Source organism: Bemisia tabaci, chromosome 6 (assembly GCF_918797505.1).
Source record: "Bemisia tabaci chromosome 6, PGI_BMITA_v3".
NCBI lineage: Eukaryota > Metazoa > Arthropoda > Insecta > Hemiptera > Aleyrodidae > Bemisia > Bemisia tabaci.
Window position 1 is genome coordinate 51,367,999 of NC_092798.1, and position 24,767 is coordinate 51,392,765.

The 24,767-nt window shown below is 37.2% G+C and overlaps 1 protein-coding gene across 2 annotated transcripts; it reads left to right on the forward strand.

Annotated features, from left to right (window-relative positions):
- Positions 1–332: 332 nt before the first annotated feature.
- Positions 333–24,030, forward strand: Paf-AHalpha (Platelet-activating factor acetylhydrolase alpha). 2 transcript variants are annotated; one of them, XM_019058576.2, is made up of 4 exons: positions 333–573; positions 3,626–3,832; positions 4,411–4,533; positions 6,151–11,718. In XM_019058576.2, the coding sequence occupies exons 1-4, from the start codon at positions 505–507 to the stop codon at positions 6,430–6,432; spliced, it is 681 nt and encodes a 226-aa protein (XP_018914121.1). In that variant the 5' UTR covers positions 333–504; the 3' UTR covers positions 6,433–11,718. The 2 variants fall into 2 exon arrangements, with proteins under 2 accessions (XP_018914121.1, XP_018914122.2); XM_019058577.2 differs by lacking the exons at positions 3,626–3,832; positions 4,411–4,533; positions 6,151–11,718 and adding exons at positions 16,652–16,858; positions 18,144–18,266; positions 21,164–24,030 and having other exon boundaries at positions 341–573.
- The last annotated feature ends 737 nt before the right edge of the window (positions 24,031–24,767 follow it).

Genomic DNA, 24,767 nt, shown 5'->3' on the forward strand with positions numbered 1-24,767 from the left:
ATCGAAAAGAAAGTATACATCGTCATGATTTTCCGACAAGCTGTAACACTACTGTAACACTGCGGCAACCACAGATTAGGCGGCAACACCGATAATTTAAAACTCAAGGTGGTGGGTATGACAAGCGCAAAATTCTCCGTACTTACGTAGTGGTAAATTTTGTGCACTTTGAACACTTAGAAAACTTCAATTGCCGATTTACAGGCAGTATTAAAATTAAGCTGTATTTTGTTTTGAATATTATTGTCATGCAGTTAACATCAGGGTATCATTGATTTTCAAATTTACTGTGAAGAATGTTTTCTGTATTGGGGACATTTCACATTGCTTTCTCTGCAAACTTGCTTCAAGCGATAAGAACCTGCTGTGATTAGTAGAAAAACAGCACGCTGTGAGGTGAAGAAGTGAAAAGTGAATAATTTCCTATCCGTGTGTAGTGGAACTGAACTCTGAAATTAGTTCCGGTGAATAAATTCTTTTGAGCTTAACTATTGTGTTTCAGTCATGTCAAATCCCTGTGTTATACCCACGATGGTTCAAGACACCCTTGGCGACGGCAGGTGGATGAGCCAGGTACACTCTTCTTCAAGATAAACCTCTTTTCTCTTGATTTCAATCTATTTAAAAATATCCACTTCAATATTGTCTTGTACTCAACTAATTTCACGCTTGAATAACTTTGGTTTGATGTAGGTATCTGCACTTGTTCTTCATGGCGTAAATGCTTTGATCTGTACGTTTTCACTTTATGCGAATTGATAAGTATGTGAACGTCACAACTTCATCAACTTTATTTTATGGTTTAATTTAAGGGGAAATATATCTTGATGTTTGCATCCTACCACTCTATCATATTACCTACATTAAAGTCCAGCTCAGTTCACTCTGGACTTTTTCATTTCCTATCAAACTCGTAATCGGAATCATCCAAGCTCAACTCCTGGCAGGTATTTACTCCAGGCTCCAAGATCAGAGATGAGTGCAAAAAACCTTTTACCAGACTCATCTCACAACTTCTCTTATCAGGTGAGCGAGTCAGGAAGATTTGAAATGCCGTAGTGACTTGCTGCCAAAACAACGCTGAAAATACTATTCAAGCAAATCAACTATCAATGTGAATACATATTAATAAATGTAGATCATGTGTAACGCCTCACTAATTCAAGATACTTGTGGTATGATGGATTTTCTGATAGTGTTTGATCGTCTTGAGGATCAATGATTTTGCTAGCATACCAATTCCTCTGAATGTTTAACCTCAAAAGTAGTTTTACTTATAAACAATTTCAAGGGGTAGCGGTGCTTCCCCAACAAGTTGGAGCATTGAGAGGAAGGCAATATAGGACAGCACAGTAGCTTTTGAGACTTAAATATCATGCAATACTAAACCACTGATTTCATATTCAGATCTGGTCTAACCACTTGAAAAATATGCCTTCATATGTTGTATCAGTTGAGGTTGGAGCAGAGTGCAATTAGAGAGGAATATTTGTATGAAGTGGATCACTGCTAGTCTGTTTAAACAATTTGTACGTTTTTAAAGAGCAGCGCAGTGTCACTTTTACCCTTTCATCCAAAGTTCTAGTGTGATTGCATGTGCAGTTTATTTTCGTTTAATGGTTCCTTGACGCTATTGCATCCGTAATACTATTAGGAGAACATGAAGTTGGATATCTAGAATTTAACAGGTGGGTACTAAATCCAAGTTTCTATGAATGTCTTTTATTTAATTATAATGTCTCTACTCCTTGTAGCTTGTGTTTAGCACTTCAAATTTTCAATACAATTTCTTCGGAAATAATGAAATTTGAAACAGGAAACTCACCCTATTTCCTTAAAAATGTCCACAATGATCCAATATTCAATTTCAGCCACAATGAATAGTTTGCTTTCTGTTCAATGCATGAGCTTTAGTAGTTAATTGGCCAAGTGGTAAGTAAATATCGACAATGAAACTCAAAAATGTTTATCTCGTTTGTGGTGTTTCAAAATCTCTACTTCCATTTCATTCTATCAGAGGAAGATGAACTAGCACTATTGCTTGAAATTTTTCACCGTATATTCTGCAGACTGAAAGGATAAATAGGAGACGCCTTTAAGAAACGACGCGAACTGCGAAGTTTTTCTTATTTTGAAACAAATAAATAATGACAGCAAGTCTGCAGTGATGTGAACCTCGTTATGCGTTTTTGTAGTTTCACTGTCAGTAGGTCACCGAATAACACATTGCGTGAATTGTATATATTTAATTAACTTCTGATTTTCAAAAATGCAGTTTTGCCCTCTATAGTCTGTCCCAGATACGAAGAGCCCTGGAAAATCAGAGTAATTAGCACTATTTGGCGGGTTGGGGTGCCTCGACCCTCGTCACCTGTCATCTCGTCGCCTCTCACATGCGTCGCACAGAGGGTCGCAAGCCACCTTGAGGCAACGCATACTCCCTTCGCATCTTTCCGCGATGGTTTTCCCGAGGCCCAGGAGCGGATTCCCGGCGTAAGACGCCAACGCGCCGCAGAGCTCATAACCAACCCTCTGTACGGTGCGGGGTTGGCTCGGTGATTAGTCGGCCACAATAGAACGAACGATACCTTGCTTCTACATAGTGCAAATTATTCTGATTTTCCAGGGCTCTTCGTATCTGGGACAGACTATAATAATGTGTCTAGAATTTAGCTTCATCGGTTGTTTTGTAAATTAATATTTTTTTAAGAAAGACAAGGGTATTTTTTTCAAGGCTTTTTGGGAAAAACACTATCTTAAAGAGACCAGTTAGTCAATGAAGAAACTAAAGTAGGTACTTACATCACCTACAACCTGTCAAAAAGCCAAAGAATCTACTTCTGGGCTGCGTTTAAAAGAAATGCATCCTATCGCATCCTGGAAAAAGTGAGTTGGGAGTAGTTTTGAATGCAACTTGTTAAAGATTCACTGCAGTCACAAATTCCAAGTCGAAAAATACTATTTTGAATGTGAAAAAAGGGGGCAAACTTTGTTCCTAACATTGAGTTTTACTGAAAGAATGTGACTTCAAACTTGATGAGACTTGGTGCCTCTCTATTAAACTCTGTCCATGTTATACTGTCCAAGAGAAAAGGAATCTTTGCTCTGAACAATTCGGAATTGAATCATTTGTATCGTTGCTGCAAAGAGCGTTTTACAGGCACATGAGAGCTCGAAACTTCACGATGTCAAACCAAATTCGAGTTAGAGAAGTTCGAAGTCAGCAGTTCAAAAAGTGCAATTTTAAGAAATGACTTTCAATGACTCCTTTGAGCACAGCTAATGGTAAAGTCACCTGAATTAATCAAGTGGTCTTATCCCTTTGAATATTTACGTTTATATAATCTAATTCTTTCATTCAAACAATCTACTTTTAAACAATTTATCTTACCATGAAGCAGCGACAGGTATTAAAACAAATTTTGTAGGTTTTCTGATAAAGAATGTCCTACAATCAGATTTATTCAAATCTCTAATCCCAGAATTTGTCAGTTACTTGACTAAGTTTTTTTCTGATCTTTACTGCTGTTACATCAAAAAATTTTCTGACTAATTTTTCAACTTATTTTAAATTACTTTCCTAGTTTCGTCTTGTGTAAGTGAGTTCTTTGTTTTCATTTTCCAGCACAAACGAAATTTAGCGGAAGGTCTAGAACGCGAACCTGAAGTTGTCCTAATTGGAGATTCTATCATCCACTGTTTGATGCTCCGGTCAATTTGGCATGATTTGTTTGAACCATTGCACTGCCTGAATTTTGGAATCGAATTTGATGAGACTCAGCATGTTTTATGGCGAATAAACGATGGTATTCTTGATCATGTGAAACCTAAGGTACTTACTACGCTTCCATTCATGAAAAATTTTAAGATAGTCTTTTTGAAAAGCAAAATTTTCAGGGGAAGAAAGTATGAGCTGCAGTCAACTCTTACTATAACAGGTTAAATTCGGAAAAACACTTGAGTTCTATAAACATTTTGGAGGGTTACTTTAAAATTTATCAAAAGTAATACTTCAACATTTTATCTTAGAAACGAAGTGGAATTAAATTAATAGAACTTTACATTCTTGTAGGTTTGAACCATAAACTAGGGAGTGTTTCCTGTGGCGAAAATACAAATTTTTAGTGACAAAAAGGTTTTTGCGTCGATATCTTTCTCTTCACCTTGGATTGTCCGAAAATTGCTATGAAAATATTGATGATACAAAATAAACATCAACGTATCTAAAACATCATCATTTCTACAACTGGATAATATGGTAATTGCTAAGTTGAATAACACAATGGTAACAAAGTTGCTTTCTTCTTTCATTATTCCTTTTCAATTCTATGCCCATTGCATCATTAATTAGATAATCCAGAATCCTTGCAGATATTTTCAAGATTAAATTAATCTTTTTCTTTTTGATAGGTGGTTGTTGTTCATGTCGGCACTTACAACACATCAAACACCCCAGATCAAATATCAGCAGGAATCTTAGAGATTGCAAATGCTATCAGATCGAAGCTTCCAGAAACCAACATAGTTATATGTGTAAGTTTTCAACATAATTTTATTTCAACTCGGGCATTAACCCTATATCGACGGTGTCAGTTGGTAATCACAAAACTTGGTTTGCAACATCACAGACTTCCTGCCATACTTTATTTTTTGAATGGAAAACCACTCAACGGCAATTCTATAAAACTGCCGTGATTTTTCTTCTCTGTGTGAAGAAAATTCTGCAAAAATTTCAAGGAATGATGTCGATTTGTTCTCCTTTAAAAAAATAACATTGAGGCGGAGATTTTCAGACACCGCAAACAAGATATGTGATTGCAGACTTACGCTGTGGATATGTCATTAACTGTAGCCAGAACACCTTTCTTAAAATAAAAGTGATTTGTGAAGATTAAAGCAGTTAAATTTCAATCCCAAACTGATTGCGGTGGATGCACGGGTCGTGAGACAGTATGTTGGAGTTTTTTTGCCAACATGCGTTAAAATTCAGCATAAAGTTGAAATTCTCAATACAGAGGGAAAAAGCTCTTATAAGCACAGCTTTACCTCAAAGAGATATGCTGTTAGGTGCAACACCAGTTACGTCCATTCAGGAAGGCAATTGCAGACTCGTTTCGGCCTTGTTGGGCCAATTCCTGAATGGACGTAACTAGTGTTGCACCAAACAGCATATCTCTTTGAGGGAAAACTGTGCTCATATGAGCTTTTTCCCTCTATATTGACAATTTCAGCTTTATGCTGAATTTTAAGGCATGTTGGCAAAAAAACTTCAACATACTAAATTTTAATATCGAATCTAGAATATCTTTTACTCGGTTTGCAACAATGCGAATTTATGTTTATTTTGTATTTATTTATATAAGCGCAATCAAATCATTATCATCTCTTGTATTAATTGTAAATGTTCCTTGTCTCAGCAAGCACATTCTCTTAATTAAAAAAGTGAGGGGGGGATGCAGTAATTGCTTACCTCACAATTGCTGATGGCGGTACTTTGGAAATATTTGAGGGCTGCCACCAAAAAATGGAGACATCGGGATATTAAATCCTATCTTCATTTAAAGTGGTAGAATATTACAAAAAGGATTTTTCATTAGATATGATGCAGTTTGGCACTGACAATATTTTGTTATTTTAGGTATACTTTATGACCTCCTAAACACAATTAGCTTTAAAAATTGATCATTCTATGTGTCGATTTTGGAGAAATTTGGGCTGTTAAGTGAATTTCGTAACAGATTTACATGGAGATGTTGCATTGCTTTTGAACTGGATTTTCAGATGTGCTTTCGCTTAAAAGTCAATGCGCCGTATGCTGTTATTTCTTGGAAGGCTCCTTTTCGCTAAGAAACTAAGAATCGTGAGAGTATGCATTCATAATACCTCGAAAAAAAAAAGGGCTCTCCTTGACCACCAATCTGATATTGCCAAGTCCTTTGTAAATGTATGTGAAAGTGCTAAAAAATTCACTTTTCGGCCTTTCGAAATTTGCACAGTGTTTAATTTTCAATTTTTTTTCGTGCTCACGAGGTTGTCTCTCACCAGTAAGGTCATTATTTTCTTGCTGGTAACGCTGACCAAGAAAGTATCTCCAACTCTCTTCACAACACTGTGCCACCATTTTAACTCTTTTTATTTTTCTCCTCACAGAGCATCTTGCCGAGAGGTCAACATGACAACCCACTTAGAAAACTTTACGCAGAAACGAACAAAGAAATTTGTTCGAAAGTTGCAAATTTCCCGAAACTGGAATACATTGATATTAGCAAGGAACTAGTCCAACCGGATGGTACAATCAGCCACCATGATATGTTAGATTACCTGAGACCAACTAATGCTGGTTACCACAAGTGTTTTGAACCAGTTCATGAGCTTCTTATTCAGTTACTCAGTGAACACGAAGTCGAAAGAGATTTAACTCCTTCGGAGTAAATTAAAGACTGTGTTTTTCAATTGATCCCACTGTTAAATGTATCTTAAATTATTCCTGTTGAATCTGTTAGAGCCCATGGTAAGATCTTTGGTGTGATCTGAATTCTGGCTTCAGAGCATTTGAAATGAGAACATACCTTGCCTCCCGTGATTATTTATTTTACCTTTTAAAATGATGAAACGGCGACTTAGAAATTGGCTCTGGTTTGCTTTTAAGACGTGGTTGCATAATCAAACTCTCAATCTATCTGGAAGCATAATGAATGTGTTTGATGAATCCCCCCCCTATCCTCCCTATCCCTGATCTCTATGATCATTTATCTTGATAAATTGTCAAATAAATTTTTAGATCATTCAGCTTCCTCATCAATTGCCTATGAGTGCAACCTGAGTTTCATCATCCAACCAGGTCTTTTCACAAACCACAGTTTTAAGCCAACAAAGAATTGATGCTGCAAATTTCATGGAAAGGTTCATGCGACTTTATTTTCATGCAAAGTATCCTCCAAATTATTTATTGTTATTTTCTCCCAACAAGAATGAATTCCACTCGAAAATGGTCGAATCATTGCCTTTTATGACAGTCCAAACCTAGAGACCAATTTTGATCAATCCTTTCATTAAGTGAGAATCGAACAATCCTGTATAAACGTACAATTCTGTCGCAAGAAGTCTTCATTGTAACTGAACAAGGATCCCATCTCAATTCTGTGCTTGTCTTAAATTCTATGACTTCCTCTCAGGATGATTTAGGATTGTATGAAAGTTTTTTTTATTTAATTTTCTTTCTCATGTTGCAATTCTAGTTTTTAATCGCTTAGTTTTCATTCGTTGAAATGGCTTACGTCTAAGAACAAAGTGCATTATCCTCACCCTTTTTTATTTTTTTGTTCCTGCTTTTAATTTATTATTTGTAATTTAAGTATGTATATTATATTCTGTATAATTTTGTGGGTTGTACCAACCCTAGCATCAATGTAAAAGTTGAAATGTTTCCCTTAAAATAAGGGAGTATAAAACGCACAATTGTATTTCAACCGATTTTTCTTACTTCCTCTTCTCAGGGGATTCCAAAGCTGGTCAAACCAACCTGTTAAATAAATATTGCACCAAGTATGTCCGCATTTTCAGTCATCTGTCACTGTCATGAAAATTTTGAGATTCCATTGCTGCTAGCTTTACACAACAATTCATAAAATGAAGACAGGGATTTCTTAGAAGAAAGATTTTATTTTCCATTCAAATAATTTTAACATTGAATGCAATATATTTTCACTGAGAACATCCTACCTTTAATTCTTTGACTTCTCTAATCCAATTAGATAAATAAGATCAAATCAGCTAACAGAAATACGTTTTAAAAATTTGTGTAAATGGCATTAATCTGAAAATGTATCTGTAGATGTAATGATTACATTGTATCCTATTTTGACCAACACACAAAAATTCATCAAATTGCTCTCTAAATTTTAAATCCAAACGTTAAAATGAAAAGATGAGCACCTTTTATGCGATATTCAACTTTTTCCTTCATTTTTATTTCAAGTTCCTCTGTGTGTAACATTTGGACGTATTTCTGTCAAACGGAACTAAGCGCCAATTTGAGTTCCTTTTGAGGAATTTAGAATCCCGGATAGCGCGTTCTATCAAACAGAACTAAGTGCCGTGGAAAAGTTTTGTGAGTATAGGACGGAATGAACCCGACGCCCGACTCCGCCGCCAATCCAAGCCCCCCTCTATCTTCCTCCTCCTATTGCGCTTAGTTCCGTTTGACAGAAATACGTCCATTTCAGACCACCATCTGTCTGGACTTAATCAATTCTCGAGATTTCTATGGTCTTATTAATGTTTATGAAGTAGATGAAATATTTTGAAATCATGCTTTCTAGTTACGTGGGAAAATTATAACCCACCACAATTGAATGGTACCTCTATTGGAATTTTACTCATCTCTTATTCTAACAAACTAAATTATTTTGTGTTCAATATCAAAGAGCATTATCGGGACCTTACTACTGTATTTATTTTAAGTATTCTATCATTGTTTTTCTTGGTATTGATGCCCTAGTGGTGCACCTATTGGAATTCCGTATCGACTCAGCGGTGTTAAATAGGCTGGTGACTATTTTAAGCATTTAAAAAAAGGTTCCTGCAGCACTCAAAATTTGAAATTACAATTATAAAAATGTTGGACACATGCTCTTCAATCCTTGTATTTTAGATCGAGGGAAGCATACTCTGCTAGAGCCTGTTTCAGATAACTTGTCCTTATTCGCAGTATGTGCGGAATTGAGAATTCCCTATAATGCCTGTAAAACGGAGTAAGCTGACAAGTAAGCTGAAACGGGCTGTACATATTGGGGCTTATTTGGAAGGAAACCGAGCATTTTTAAGTTGTACCATTTTTTCCTGTCTTTTTTTTCTCATTGAGTTGCTGAAGTTGTTAAAGTTTCTCAAAAATAGATTCACTTCAAATAGCTGGATTCTGTTTATGGCTGTATCTATTTTCTCAAATTTATACTGATGGATCTAGCCCTAGCAGATTCAAAGAATCTGAATCAGCTTTTGCAGCTTTTTTGTATATTAGTTGAAGCATTTCTGTGAGATTATCCATTCAGGTTAGTGATCTAGTTTTTTGTGAGGGCTTATTTTTCCTTCACCCTTATTTTGTAAGTCAATTTAGGTTAAAATTTGAAGTCGTGATGCCTTATGAATGTTGAAGATCTTGTTGTATTTATGTTTGTTTGATGGAAGGACAAGTTCAGCCTCAAACATATTACTGTTCTTTGTCTCGAGACTCGTCTAATGAAAAGCAGCTCTTAACTTTTCTTTTAATGAATGAAATGTTATTTTTTCATGGTAGATGTTCAAAGATTTTGAAAATGTTAAGATCGCCTGATGAATCCCTCTCGCACCTTGGCAAAAGGACCAGAAAAGATAAGGTTAAGTCACTCATGAACGCAAAGGACTTCAAACTGAAAGTAGAATTAGTGAAAGCCCTTTTTCGATCAGGGTCGTTATTTTTCACACACATCTGATACCTATACCTTATTTTTCTATTCAAAACTGAAAAACAAGGATGATCTGTCAGAGGGTCAACTTATTTTCTTTTTCATTCTATCATTTAACTACTTTGTCATTGTTATACTCTACTTGATGTCCTTGCTACAATGTTTTCTAGTATATTAAGGCTTTCCTGGGCTTGTAGCAAAATTAAGTTTTTGGTTCTTTTGGTGGTGGAGGTTGTTGCATTTCATAAAATGACAAATCGAATGAATGTTTTAATTTGCAGGGCTTTAAAGTGTGCTGTATCGATTGTTTTAGTGCTGACAACATGATAGCATTCGTTACTAAATTGCTCGTCAGTGGCGTGGCGTGAATTACGATCCATCGATTGTTATGTCATTGAAACTCATGGTAAAGAATCGATTATTAAGGTGTTCGCTGCGAACACCCTGTTTATCGATCCTTTTCCATAGGTTTAAATGGCCGATCAGTCGATTCATCGCAAAGCACCCCACGCCACTGTTGCTCGTTGAAATAATCCGAAGACAATCTTCCGAGTCGGAATATTTACTGTTTTGAGGTGTCTGTCTCTTGAAATGTTTCTCTCATCAGTCACAGTTTTCCTAAGCTCCTTGTCTTTCAAATGGGCGCATTAATGCTGGAAAGAACTTTGCGCACCGGGTTTGCATGCGAGATTGTTCCTTTCAGGGTAAATATGTCTATTTGACTCTGAAGAGAAGTAATTAAGTCAATTCTCTTAATTTTCATTTACAGTCAATTAATGAAGCATCAACGAAAAAGTAGACTCCTTAGAACTGCTATCCTCTTGGAAGTGAACAAGTCACTTCATCAAATGAAGATGGGCTCTTAAGATTCTGTGAGCAGACATTATCAACAGAAAAAATAGGTCTTCAATCCATTTTAGGTGTTGGAAAGGTTATGTGTTTCTTATAAAAAGCCAAGAAAAACTATTGAACACAGACCCATGATGTCAACATTCGAACAACCTACTAGCGCGCTGCTTCCAAATCTCTGGTTTTTAAAAGAACAGTAAAGGCCTTCCTCTATTATTTCACAATTTTGTTTTGCAAATTTCTCAAACTTAAAAATTTAGCTCATATGTTTGGCCCCTAGGATTTTGCTTTTGCTATTATTAGTTATAAGTACCTCAATGTGTATTTGTTTTTTCGTTCTTATGTTTTGTTTTGTTAGGATCACTTTTAAGAGCTTCTTAAAGTCTAGTAATAATTTCCAAGACCTCTCATCTCTCAGTCACACCATTATACCTATAAAATCATGACATTTTTACAAAATTTCTGGCTTGTTTTTCGTCTTCATATCGAAATTAGTTTTGTCATGGTTAAATACTCACTCATTTTAAGTGTCTTAAGAAATCTTTGCAAGCTTTCAAGTGCTCTAAGTTACTGGAGTTCCTCAATTTAATATTTAATGGGGTCAACTGTGTTGATATTTTACACAAATCAAGTAAATTTCCATTTTCATTTTCTCTGCCGTGCAACTGTCTTTTATAGAGATTAAAACCAGAGAACCTGATAGGCAAATAAAACTCTCATGGCTGGACTCATAAGAGAGGAGGAAACATTATTTGAACACATCATAACAATCGACGGAAGTAGAAATTTTATTACATAAATCACATCAATTTTCCTCCGGAAATTTAAAATTTCCCTATCCAACAAAGCGTTCATCTTATCATCGCCAGCGACATGTTTTTCTTGTCACTTTATTAGGCTCAATTCATCAATTTTCTCTAATTGTACACAAATTTGGCCTTATTCATGCATTTATCCTGAACAAAATTTAAAATGTAATATTTTACCACCTACTCTGTAACATCACTTTTTTGAACTATTCATTTTGATTGGTAGCCCTTTGTAATTTATCACTCCTGTGTTTTTTTATACTCCTAGAATCCTTGATCTCGTGTTACTATTTCCCTGATCGGAACCTTCGTCGCTTTATTCCTGAAAAGTTAAATATTGTGGTACAATTATATTATTTACCATTTTTCTGTTACTATCCTGTAATTATATTGATTTTTACGCAAGTCATAAATGAAGGATTTCAGTACGGTCTGTTTTTTATTTTTACGTTTCTGTTTGTGACCTTATTTTTTTCCTTTTTTATTCTCCCCCTTTAATTATGTGTTACTCACCATAGCTTCAAGTTTCTCTCATTCATTTCAAGTGATGAAAACTTTTGTACTTTCAATTTTGATTTATAAATTTAATAAAATAAATTGATTTTGATACCGAACAACCTTTCAAGTCCTTCTTTCCAATAATGTAAGAAGAATCTTCGCTTAAAAAATATTTATTGAATCTCATCCTAAATACGCCTTCAAAATTCTGATTTTTTAGTTTAAGAATACACGTAATGGAGTCAGGCAAAGGATCTTTATAGAGAAATCTCAAACTGTTCAGCATGGCAAGGAATCTGACTTAGAGTTTTTGGGTGAATAATCCGATCTGGAGTTGATGTTCAGTTTCTGATGCTGAAAATTTTCGTATACTCTGAGACTCATCGATCAAAATTTCAAGACATTGATTGCATTACCAATGATTTTTTTTTTTTTTTTTATCTCAGAAATACATAATTTTACAAATAGTCTACAAGTCTTATCATTTAAATATCATTCATATCATATTAAGTCATTAATTGACCAATGATGTCTTATTTTATTTTTCTTCCTTTTGAAAGACCCTCTTGTACGACTCCATTATAATTATATATTCCTCGTTGCTTCTGTCTCAACACAGGTTTCTCAAAGTTCATAGGGGGGTAGGGTGTTGCTTGTTCTCGACTTGAAATGTAAGGTAATTCATAAAACGAAATCTTTACAGTTACGACGTTTTTGTACCAAAACGATCCGTGTCACTGACATCTAGGCTTGTTAACTTCTTAAAAACGTCAATTTATCGTGGCTTTCTTACTATGAAGCATTGTAGCCCAGAAGTGAAATAAAAATTGTCGTTAAAACTATCGGACCACGTATCTCGTTTACGGTCTTTGAAAAACTCCGGTCCTATTTTATTTCTTTGAAGGAGAACTAAGTATCTAATATAATTCCTGAAAGTTTTCACGCACCTTTCTTCGTACAAAGGAAGTTTCCAAGAAATGACGTAGAGTGGTTTCCCATTCAACAAATCCCCCAACAATGACAGAGTCTGTTCGCACTTAATGTTCTGTCCGGATTGACAGAAGTAGTCGATTTTGATCATGAATGCACGGTGTCTAGTATTAGCGGCTCTGGTGCTTGCACTAGAGCTGCTATTCCGGACGGTCCCAGCTGGGGAGTATCATTGGACCATGTTACATTGGAGAGACCGCGCTTTGGTTGATGGGAATCGGCGCCATTTTCGGCTATGTTCCTTGTCATGACTTTATGTTATTGCATATTGTTTTATTGTTAGCCAATGCTATGTTGTGTAGTGTATTTTTGGAATCATGGTGATACAGTCAATAATTCAAAACTTGTCTGTGCTTTAATCTCGTGATGGAAAAAATGTACTTTACGTTCAAAATTTGAAAATTTGAATTTTAAAGTTTTCGCGGTTAAGGAAGCTCCAACCACTGGGTTGGAGCTTCCTAGTCATATTATTCGATATCAGCTGATAGCAAACAAAGGTTACCAAGGAAACCGTAAACGTCTAACAACTACCGTGGCCATCGGGGCGATTATTGAAATGACATCGACTCTATGTCGCCGCTTACGACAAGACACATAGCCCTATCTTAACCGTGTAATATATCGCAATTCGATATTCAAAACCATTACCTACAATTTCAGATATAAAAATGCAAATTTTTTGCAGCCTCGCTAAACGACTTATCAACCATGCATTCCAAAGTTTCTTATCACAGGGCTGTGAAAATATACAATCTAATAAATACAAAATAACCAAATATCTAAAAAGACAAAATTCCAGTTACAGTCAGTTTCAGTCTTATTGTTGCACAAACTAGTTATTTGACAAAAAAAGAAGATGATCACTCAATTGAAAGAAATTGGCGCCCAATCACAACGACAAGTTAAAAAAAATACTGTGGGAGAGAGTTTTTAGGATGCGGACCTCCAAAGAGCCTTCAAAATTAAAAGTATACAACAAGTGATAGTGCCATGCATTCTGCATATCAAGGGCCAATACACATTTATACACCGGCTACGTAAATCTGCTAAGTTACAAAACATGAATCGACAGTTGTCGGATTGTACTTACATCAGTGACAAAATGTGTCTAGGCCCTCATTCTTGACTACAACTACTGTCGCCAGAGCCGCTCTCCGACGCGAATGCGTTGGAGCTTCCTGCTTGTTTTTTCATTTTGGGAAGTCCTAAGTTTTGACTCCTAAATCCTGATTTCATAATTTTTCCAAATTCTGATTTTTTGCGGAGGGCGAATGTCACTTCACAAAAATAGCTCGATAGAAAAATCCGATCGGACGGTCGACTTCTCTCAAATCATGATTTTACGACCGATTTTTCCTCAAATCCTGATAGAATCGGGAAAATCCTGATGCTAGACATCCTGGATGTTAAGTCAAGACACTTCTTACTTGTAGGTACGTTCGAAAAAGTTTGCCATTCATTTATTTATTTTTGTAAAATTAGCTAAAACTTTCCATGTCAAAAATTACCGTCAGTAGGTAGGTACACCTTGTAAAAAAACGCTTTCTACAACTAAACGTCTCTTTTATTTATGTGCACAACTGGTGCTATCGATTGAAGAGCATCACACAAAATATCATTCCATGTGGAAATATTAAGCAGAGGACTGAAAAATAATATTTCTCATCTTATCTCAGAGAAATCACGGCAGATTGTTAAGTGTCCACATGTTTACCTGCATAAAATAGGCCGTGAAAAACTTGCAACGTCGCAAATTGAGGCGAGAATGTATTTTACATCACCGTCGATGACGAGAAAATGTCTAACTGCGACACGCTAGACTATGATTTCAGCGGTAATCGTGCTATCTTCTTCCACCAAGCTGAAGCCATGCTCTGGAAGGCACCCTGAGCAACTATTCCACCACGGAAGTGTTGCACAGTATCTGATGGAAATGAAGGCGCACTGCTGTACGCAAATTGATCGATATCTTTTGTCACTTTTTTAATGCGGGGTTTTCCTGATCCTACGATTTGCGATTCCTGTTCGATCGATTTTTGTGAACCTTTTCAGTCTGCATTTTCGATAGAAGACTTGAATACTTGAATAGTAACTCAAGTTTACGAAATTCAGAAGTCCGAGATGGTGGATGTAGCCTAAAATGCTATTTCGGCTCCTGTTCGATTGATTTTTGTGCATCCCGGTGTCAGGGGATATTTTTTTACGTAAAAGTCGAATTTTCTAAAATCAAAAATCCAAGATGGCGGGAGTGGTCTGGAATTCTATCTCGGCGCCTCCTTAAGTTTTAGAGGAAAGAAGTCATATTTCCACCCACATTGCCGTGATAGCGAAAAGAGCAGTAATTCTCAAATTTTCGAAATCGAGTTTCCTTCGCAAAATTCGTCTAACCCTTTTCGATGTAATCACTGTTAAAATAGCAAAATTCATTTCGATCGTATGTCAACGAGACACATGAGGAAGCCGTAAGTGCGCAAAAAATGACTTAGTTTTTGGTAAAACAGCCGTAAGTGCCTGTATTCCTCCAGAAAGCAAATGGAAACAGTGCTCTCAAGTAAAATGCCGCCCTCCTCTGCCAATTTTTGACCTGAAAATGTGTTTGTTGTGTGTCAAAAACGCAACCACGAAAGCTTGCAGAAGATAGCACTTACGGCTATCTTGCCTAACAGTATAGCCCAACATAAAAATGAATACCTAATCTCCTTTTTAAGTACTTGAAATAAAATTGGTCGATTTTAATTAGGTATTCAAACGATTTCTTGGAGTCTTCCGAACGATTATTGGCAATTCGGCGAAGAACGGAGGCTTTTTTCGATAAAATTTTCCGCTCAGCCCATTTTCTCAAAACTTCATTCTTGCAGTTACCGCTCTCTACGCTATCACAGCAGCGGAGAACTCGCTCACTGTGATCTGAAAGTTTGAATTGGACAAGCTGTTCAGCACGATGCAACCCAAATAGCATTTTTCAACGGAAGAATCGGGATGTACTGCAATTTTATCGCCGATAAAATTGCTAGCATCATCAACATCTGAGCGATTATTCTCGATCCTATCGAGATAAAATCTCAATTTTATCGCCCGGTGCCCGGTTTATCGCTATATTTTCGAAATACATACATGCGAGTCGCTTTTACAGCGCTCTTCGGCGCTCTACGACGCCCTATCGCCACAAAGCTCGGTCTTCCCACAGGTCATCAGGGAGTTGACACTCCCTCATCTCACTCAACACCCCCTGTCGCCAACCTCTCACTGGGCGTCCCCTACGTCTCCTCCTAGGAGGAACCCAATCAAGCATCTTTTTTGGCAGCCTCTCTTCAGTCATCCTATTGACATGACCATACCAGACAAGCTGTCTGGTCATGACGTCGAACACGATGTCATTTTCGACTTCCATTATCGTCAGATACTCATACGCGTCAGCACTCTATCATTACGGACTCGATCTCTCCTAGAAATTCGTGCCGACCGTCTCCAGAAATCCATCTCCGTTGCTCTTAGCATATCCTGTGTCCGTTTCTTCAGCTGCCAAACTTCACATCCGTATGTTAATATACTTTTGACTACAGCGTTGTATATCCTCCTCTTGTTATCTTTGGAAATCCGCTGATCCCAGAGGATTCCATTTAACATCGCTATAGCCTTCCTTGCTAAGGTGTTCCTTTCCCTGACAGCACACTCGAGGTAAATTTTAAATAATGTTGGCGACAAACAACATCTCTGTTTTAAACCCTTAGTCACATAAAATCCCGCTGACAACCCCCCATGATACTTAATTTTTTTTTTACCAAAAATTAAGTATTTTCGAAATAAAAATCGCAATAAATGGCAATTTAATTTCGATTTCATCGACGCGAAAATTGATCGCGATTTTATCGAACCGAAAATTGCGATGTGTAGCGATTTGTTCGCCACACATCGCAATTTTTAATGCGATGATATCTCGATATATTGCCACCGATATAATCGCGATAAGCAACCGATAAAATCGCTATTTATCGCGATCACTGCTACTTGGGAATATGCGTTTGTTAACGAGATGATTAAAGTGCCTTTCTTGGTTTACAGCATAAAAGAATAAAGGCCGAATGTCAGGGGAAAGAGCCAGACGTGGTTTTGATCGGAGACTCGATAGTGAGTTTCTTGTCACTTCAACCGATTTGGAACGAACTCTTCGCCCCTCTTCATTGCCTCAACTGCGGGATCGGCGGTGACCGTACTGAGCATGTTCTGTGGAGAATCAAAGATGGAATTTTCGAAAATATCAAGCCCAAGGTAAGGAAACAATGTCTCATGAAGGGGAGCCCCCCCCCCCCCTCCCCTTCGGGAAAGGAAATTTGACTTCTGTCAGATGCATTTTGAGGCTTTAAGTCAGTTTCATTGGTCTCAGAATCGTGTTTTAATGCTTGATTTTTGTCGAGCAGCGAAATTTATTAAGATTTGTCCAAATGGCGACTTCTCTAAATTCAAAATTAATTGAGATATCGCTCTTTGAAAAATTCGGTTCGTGACGTCATCCACCGCGGTAGTGACATCCGTGGTTTCTTCCACCTTGCTTGTATCCGAGTTACTCGTTGAGTAACCAGTGCAAATGTAAGTCTCGCTGACTGATGAAAGCAAAGTTGTAGAAACCAAGGGTGTCACTACTGTCACTACCGCGGTGGATGACGTCATAAACCGAATTTTTCAAAGCGCGATATCTCAGTTAATTTCGAATGTAGAAAGTCGCTGTTTAGACATCTCTTTTTTTTTTTTTTTTTTTTTTTATCCGGGACATTCCCCTTCTAACTAGACATATCTCATTATTTTTAGACGATCTACAAAGATCCAGCGTCAAAACACGATTCTGAGACCAGCGCAACTGACCCAATCTCACATAGAAGTTACTCAAGGTTTAACTCCACCGATAATCCTTGAAAAACATATTGGTCTTTCCTTTCTTCCAAAAAATGGATTTTACTTTGCAAGAAGGAACCAAGAGCATTTCAATGTTGCAATTTAACATTCATTGCAATAAAATTACTGATATCATTCATGCAAAAAATTTAATTTACAATGGTAATTTTCGTCTTAAATGTATAGCCTATTGGGAGTAAAGATAAATCTTGTCTAGATGATCAGTTCATATGAAGGGCTTGGAGGAAAAGGCGCAAGAGTGCAGTTTTTTCTATTTCAAGAAATACGTGTTTAAATCTCAAAATTACCTGCACAGACCCTTATGGCAAAAAGGAAGTTTAAAGTCACTTTCTGATGTTTCAAAGTTGGATTTCAATCGTGATTTTTTCACAAAGTATACTTCCCAACCAGCCTTAGTCGAGTTCATGAATATTTTAATTTTTTCAATAATAATACCTATGCGCCTTGTCCTCCAAGCCCCACATATTTTCAAGGTAAAAACAGTTGCATTATCTTAGCGACCTTGAAATGTGATTGGTTCCTTTTTAAAAAATGCAGTCAAAACGATCCTGCAGACCTGTAATACGTATGTGTATGTGTGAAACATTTTTCTCGTGGGATTTCTTTGGTTTTCTGTCGTGTAATTTATAATTATTTTTGGCAGGCTGTCGTTATACACATAGGAACGAACAACATTGATCAACCCCCTGAGAATGTGGCAGAGGGAGTTCTAGAAGTTGCCAAGCTTGTCCGAGAGGTTTTACCTGAGACGTTTATTCTTGTTGATGTAAGCATAAACTGGAATTGATTTGACTTACTTTATATATCTCTCTATTCTATTCGATGTATTCAAAAACTTAAAATGGGACAAGGAACATTAGGGTGTCAAAAAAAAAAAAAAAATCCTTGTGAACCTTTGCTTTACTCAAAATTCCTGGTGCTACTGGACCTCAGTAACATGAATATGGTCAAATTTTGGTCTCGCACATTTTTACGTGGATCCCAAGCCCCTCTTTTCTCTGAAAATGTGCTGATTTTGAGGATTTTTTTTTGCTGTGTATTTACGGACAAGACATTTTTTTGGTGTTTCTCAAAATGCTATCAATTGAAAATGCTTTATTCGCCCTCATCGAATGAGAACTAATCTGCCATGTTTCTAACTTGAGGTCTCACTCAGAAAGAACACGCAATTGTGCACTGAAAAAAAATTCTCGGCGTTTTTACCAAGGGCCGTTGGTACTTTTACCATCTCACTTTTTTTTTATCAATTATTGGTAATTTTACCAAGACAGACTGGTAAGCTTACCTAAAAATCGGTATTTTTACTGTTTTTTTTCAGGCAAGAATACCACTTTTATTGGTAATCAATTCCCGGTAACATTGACATTTTATCTCGGTAATTCTACCACAGTCGATAAAAAATATTGGCGTTTTTACCAAGGTCCAGTAAAATTACCGAGAAAGTTCAATAATTTCACCGAGATTGCTCGGTAAAATTACCAATTCCATAAATGGTAATTTTACCAAGAAAAAACTGGGATCAAATAGAACCCTGATTTCGTGGTAATTTTACACTTTTCTTAGTAAATACACCGAGATTTTTTTTTCAGTGTATAGGGGGCATGAGTTCATAAGAAAATCCGTGCAAGTGTTTGGTTTTTGTTTACCGATGACGTTAACCGGGAAGTGTCCCGCACTCACACATTCCATTGACCTTGTTCTACTATGCATTTCGGATATCCACGCTGGAACTGCTGGACTCAAGAGGTGGCAACATATATGCCATTGGTTTCCTCATTCAGATAAGTGCTTTTAGGGTAAGAGCCAGAAATAGCGGTCCCTTATTGCAAAATGTAATTCAATTTAACTAATTAATAAAAGGAAATCAAATCGACAATATAATGCAAACAAATTTGGAATGTCTCGTCATGTAAATACAGAAGATTCGGAAACGCCTTCAATTGAAGCGTGATACCTCACGCATTCCGTAGAGTTCAAATAGTAGTATCCCTGCGCCTTACCAAGGCGATGGACGCTTAATATTGAAGTAGCGTCCGCGCGTTGTTTTTCGGTTCGGCCGGAGGTCAGGGGGCTGACCCCCGGCTTTGGCTTCTTAGAGGGGTCAGGGGGGCGACCCCCGGCTTTGGCTTCTTAGGGGTCAGAAGGGCGACCCCCGGCTTTGGCTTCTTAGGGTCAGGGGGGCGACCCCCGGCTTTGGCTTCTTAGGGGTCAGGGGGGCGACCCCGGACTTTGGCTCCTTAGTTGCCAGGTGGGCTGCCCCTGGCTTTGGCTCCTTAGGGGTCCGGTGGGTGGCCCCCGGAGTTTTTTCTCTCTATGATTATCGAACGACATTGCTGTTATTCCGACCGCGAGGCCTGAGGGCAACGATTCGCCTTCGAATTCCGGGCATAATGACTGCCGTGACGCACGAATAGTGGTATCCGAATTTTGCATTAAGTTTACGGATGGATTTGAAGGCGCTCTTATGTATCCATTGTGAGTGGCCTTGTGCAGTGATGTTGACCAAAAAGTTCATAATTTTGGTATGCAAATCGAGCCGCATATGCGAAAAATGCCGAGGAATATTATTTTTATATAATTATAAGATTGTTTTTGGTCTCTACGTCTTATTTCACAGAAGAGAGCGCAAGCGGTTCGATCAGATTTTTTATTTTAAGTCCCTTGGCTCGGTCAAGCAAAAGTGAAAGTGTCGCCGTTTACAAGACCGCAACTTACTCAAAAGTGGTTGTGAATTTAAAAAGTTTCGCACGGATAAAATGAGCTTTCTTTGATTAACTGTGAATAATCAAAATTGAAGAAAAGGTACTATGTCCACAGGTCCATTTGGAAAGCGTAAAGCATGGATGGATGGAGCATCGATGACCAACTAAATTTTATCTGTTAAGGAATTTTAAGTGTGAAACCCTTTTTTCAGTCTCAAATGATCCAAATCCACCAACAAGTTTAAAACACTAAGTGCAAAAATGCGAATCTACTGATGAAGGGTCGATTCTTAGTGCCAAAAACGCGAATCTCGGCATTTCTGCCGTATTTTCTAACAGCTCGAGAAATTATTGAAACCGCTAATGGAGTTTGAAAAAACATCTTATTCTTGTCATCCTCAAGAATTATTACTTTTCTACCGACAGTAAAGAGGAATGCAGACAGTTTTTTTACTCTCCTGGAAAGTCGTGTTTTCCGAGATTCGCACTTCTGCACTTTCACCATCGATAAAGTGCTTTAGTATTGTTTAATCAACATTTGCACAGGCAGTGATCGTGATTGTTCAGTCAGTAATTTTTTTTCTCATTAATTTCTTCAGAAACATTCTCAGGTATATATGTTGCAGGCAATTAGCAATCGCCGGCAAAATTCAATTTATTCATGTTTAATTAACAAATTAAATCGTTTTAAAGTGAAAAACGATACTGGAAGTAGGGATTATTATGCTTTAAATTCAAACATACGTTAGCGCCTTCTTCTTTGATACATGGTGCCAGCTAGCACACTCGCGAGTTCGTGAAATGTCATCAATAATCTGTGTCAGGTTCGGTTAAGCAACTAAACTAACTCCTTGGCAAAGCGGAGAGTATCGCTGGATTTGAAGGCGTAAAGAAATCGTTACTATATTTTTCATCTATATTTTTATAATAATTTTTTTTCATGTAATATCTTTTTTTCCAGAGTCTTCTCCCGCGGGGACAGACGAGCAACCCGGTCCGATTGCGTCAGGACGAAGTGAACCAAATTGTCGAAAGGAAGCTGCCGAGCATCCCCCGGACGAAATTCCTGGAGATCGGCTCAGACTTGCTCCAGTCGGACGGGACCCTCAGCCACCTCGATGCTCCCGACTACCTCCACTTCTCCGAGGCCGGCTACAGGAAGTCTTTCACTCTGGTCCACCGAGAACTCGTCAAAATCTTGGCCCAAGCTCAGCCACATCATGCGTAGAAATATTTACAAATGCTCGTTTTTATAATGCTGCTATATTTCTATACGTCGCAGGCAAATAGTAAAATCAGGCATTTTGTCAAATGCCTAGGCAAATAATCAAATAAATTAACTTAGATTGAAATTTTTGATTCTTTTCCTAATTTTAGACAAAATATGTGATTGCTCCCGTAAGAAAAAATGATCGGTAAAAATTTGCGTCACACAAAAAGTATTTTAAATGATTTTTAGCTCCTGAGCGGACACTTATCTGGAAATTTGCAGGATGTCATAAAAAACAGAAATTTTAGAATTTCAACGTTTAAAAATATGAGAAGCTATCGGAGAGGCATAGACAAAAAGAGTTCGTAGGTTTGATGAGTTATTTTTTCCTAAAATATTGAAAACTCGTGAGATCTCCGCTATAAATTCACAAAATTTTGTAGACCTTCAAAATTTAACCAACTGCCTAGGCATTTGATAAAATGCCTGATTTCACTATTTGCCTGCGACATATATATTTGAAAAAAAAAAAACACTGAGAAGTGGTCCGAACTGTATGTAACGAGGTGGAGAAATGGTGCTGGGTCCTCGCCATTTCGCGGGGAAACAAGGCGAGGAATTTCCAAAAATTAAAATTAGAGTCAAAATAAAAACTGTATACTGGTGAGTTCTTCAAAAGTTACGTGGCGTGTTATGTAAACGATGCCCGTTACCTGCCCCACTGAGAACGACTGGACGTATTTATGCTAAAAGGAACTATGTCTCACGCAAACCCTATGTACATAGTTCCTTGTAGCATAAATACGTCCAACTCTCTTCGAATCGAAAGGAACATCCATTCTGCGCGAAAACGACATGGTGGCAATATATGGCCTTGTCTCCACGAGCCGTTTCACGAGATTTGTCCAGGGAAAAATCCCACTTACGAAGTTGGGAAAAATATTGAGTTAATCAATATTTTTCCCAGTACCAAGTATGGTACTTGTACCCCTAGGACCCACTGAGAGAAGAAGAAGAAGTGAAAACGAATTTTGCGATATTTTATTCATTACTACATTGTTCATGTTTGTTTAGTTAAAAAATGTGTCAATTGAGTGCAATTATTATTTTAATCCCGGTCAAATACTCGACTTTAACTAAATCTTCCCGCGCAAATTAGTCGCAGGACTACAAAGAGCCCCGTCCCATGGAGGCGGTAACTGGGAAAAATCCCAGAAGTTTCACTCCTGCGATTCGAACTTGGGAAAAATCCCATGAAAACGTCCCGTGGAGACAAGGCCTATCATGAAAAATAAAATCTTGAAATTTCACGCGAAATATTTCATGAAGTTTCAGAAATCCGCATGAAAGATATTGAGAAATACCGGTTCCTTTTCATGTTTCACAAGATGTCAAAATTGTGACTTTCTTCAGTTTTTGTGTGTTTGAGTGCGGTCTGCATACTTTAGCCCCTGAAAAATATGAAGTGTTTCCCAGCCTCGTAAAATCTCATGAAATATTTCACTGAAATTTCCAATCTTTCATTTCTTCCTCATGTTTCATGCCACCCTGGATAGCGAAGAGAGCAGTGAGTGTAAAAATCAAGTTTTGAGAGAACGGGCTCAGAAGCTACTGACCAGGAAATTTTATCGAAAGAAGCCTCCATTCTTTGCCAAATTGCTAATAATCGTTTAAAAGACTCCCAGAAATCGTTTGAATACCTAATTAAAATCGACAGATTTTATTTCAATTCCTTGAAAAGGAGATTATTCATTTTCATGTTAGGCTAGTGTTAGGCAAGACAGCCGTAAGTGCTATCTTCTACATGCTTTCGTGGTTGCGTTTTTGACACACAACAAACACATTCTCAGGTTGGAAATTGGCAGGAGAGGGCGGCACTTTACTTGAAAGCACTGTTTTCATTTGCTCTCTGGAGAAATAATGGCACTTACAGCTGTCGTGCCTAAAACCACGTCATTTTTTGCGAACTTACGGCTTTCTCATATGTCTCGTTTTCATACAATTGAGATGAATTTTGCTGTTTTAACTATTTCAGTGATTTCATCTAAAAGAGACGAATTTTGAAGGGCACTCGATTTCGAAACTTTGACGCTTATAGCTTTCTTCGATATCACGGCAGCACAGAGAACAATAACTCTGTTTGAATCGAAAAGAACATCCATTCAGTAGAATCTCCTCGTGACTATCATTACAAACCGAGATCAAGAACAACGCACCAAATCGCATTTTGGAGAAAAAAATGAGTCGTGAATAGTTTTGAATTCAACGAATCGTAAATATACGCCTGTCATAAGTGCGAAAACATTTTGCCTGGAAACTATTTCAAAGGGAATTTTTCTCAAATGCGTCGGAGAAATGTCAGGAAATATAATTTCCTCAATTTTGTGGCAACCCTGTTTAAATGATCTGTTCAACAGACTATTTTTTCTCTCTTTATTTTTTCCCTAGATTCCTTCAAGTTTTCTATTCAGTTGATTCTTTCCCGACCCAAAGCTGTGATTTTTGAGTTTTTATTTGTGAAATGAAAGATAACTTTTATGTCCTCAAAACCTTTAGTTATTTAGGTGCAGCTATTTTTTTAAGTGATATGTTTTGTGTAATAAATTAATTCAACGAAAGCTGCGTTTTTTTCTTCATCAATTCTTAAAGCCGTAAAGTATGTCAGCAAACTGCACTCCGACAAATCAGCTTTTGCGATAAAATTTTGTACCGTACAATGTTACGTTCAGTGACGGAAAGGAAATTGCATCGTGTAGGTTTGTCACGAAAATAAACAAAATTTCCTAATTTGCCAATACTTTTATTATTTTTTTAACAGTTTAAAAGGTTTTCCTCCAAAATCCTACATCATCTTGCAAAGGTATACTCACCTGTGTTCCTAGTGGAGATTCCTCACGTTTTAATTAAGTTTTGGACCTGCTCTGCGATCGAGCTAAGGAAGAATGCCGTATAAACAATCGAGAGTTGGCAAATTTTCTTCCATAAAATGCTTTTTGATAAATGTTATAAGAATTTGTTGGGTCGACCATTTTTCAAAGGCAACGAGAGAAGTAGGACAAATCAACCTATTCTCAAAGCTTTAATACTTGTACAAAATACGTCGTTTCACGATTGAAAAATGTAACTACAATTTTTGCCGATGTATGTAGGAATATAACTGTGCAATACTACCACACCTAGAGGAAGAACACCGCATGAGTCTTCAGACGTTGCTAAATTTCCTCTGACAAATTATGAAAAGAAATCTGTGATTATCTTCCACCAATTATTCAGAGAAGTATATTCGCAATCAGATCTAAATTATCCAAAAATTTAAAAGAAAAATATTCATAATTCTCCTTTAAAATAGACATTG

Coding starts and splice junctions, on each gene's coding strand:
- Paf-AHalpha (XM_019058576.2), top strand. CDS start 505: ATGTCAAATCCCTGTGTTATACCCACGATGGTTCAAGACACCCTTGGC. Junction 3,833..4,410: donor TTGATCATGTGAAACCTAAG/GTACTTACTACG, acceptor TCTTTTTGATAG/GTGGTTGTTGTTCATGTCGG. Junction 4,534..6,150: donor AAACCAACATAGTTATATGT/GTAAGTTTTCAA, acceptor TTCTCCTCACAG/AGCATCTTGCCGAGAGGTCA.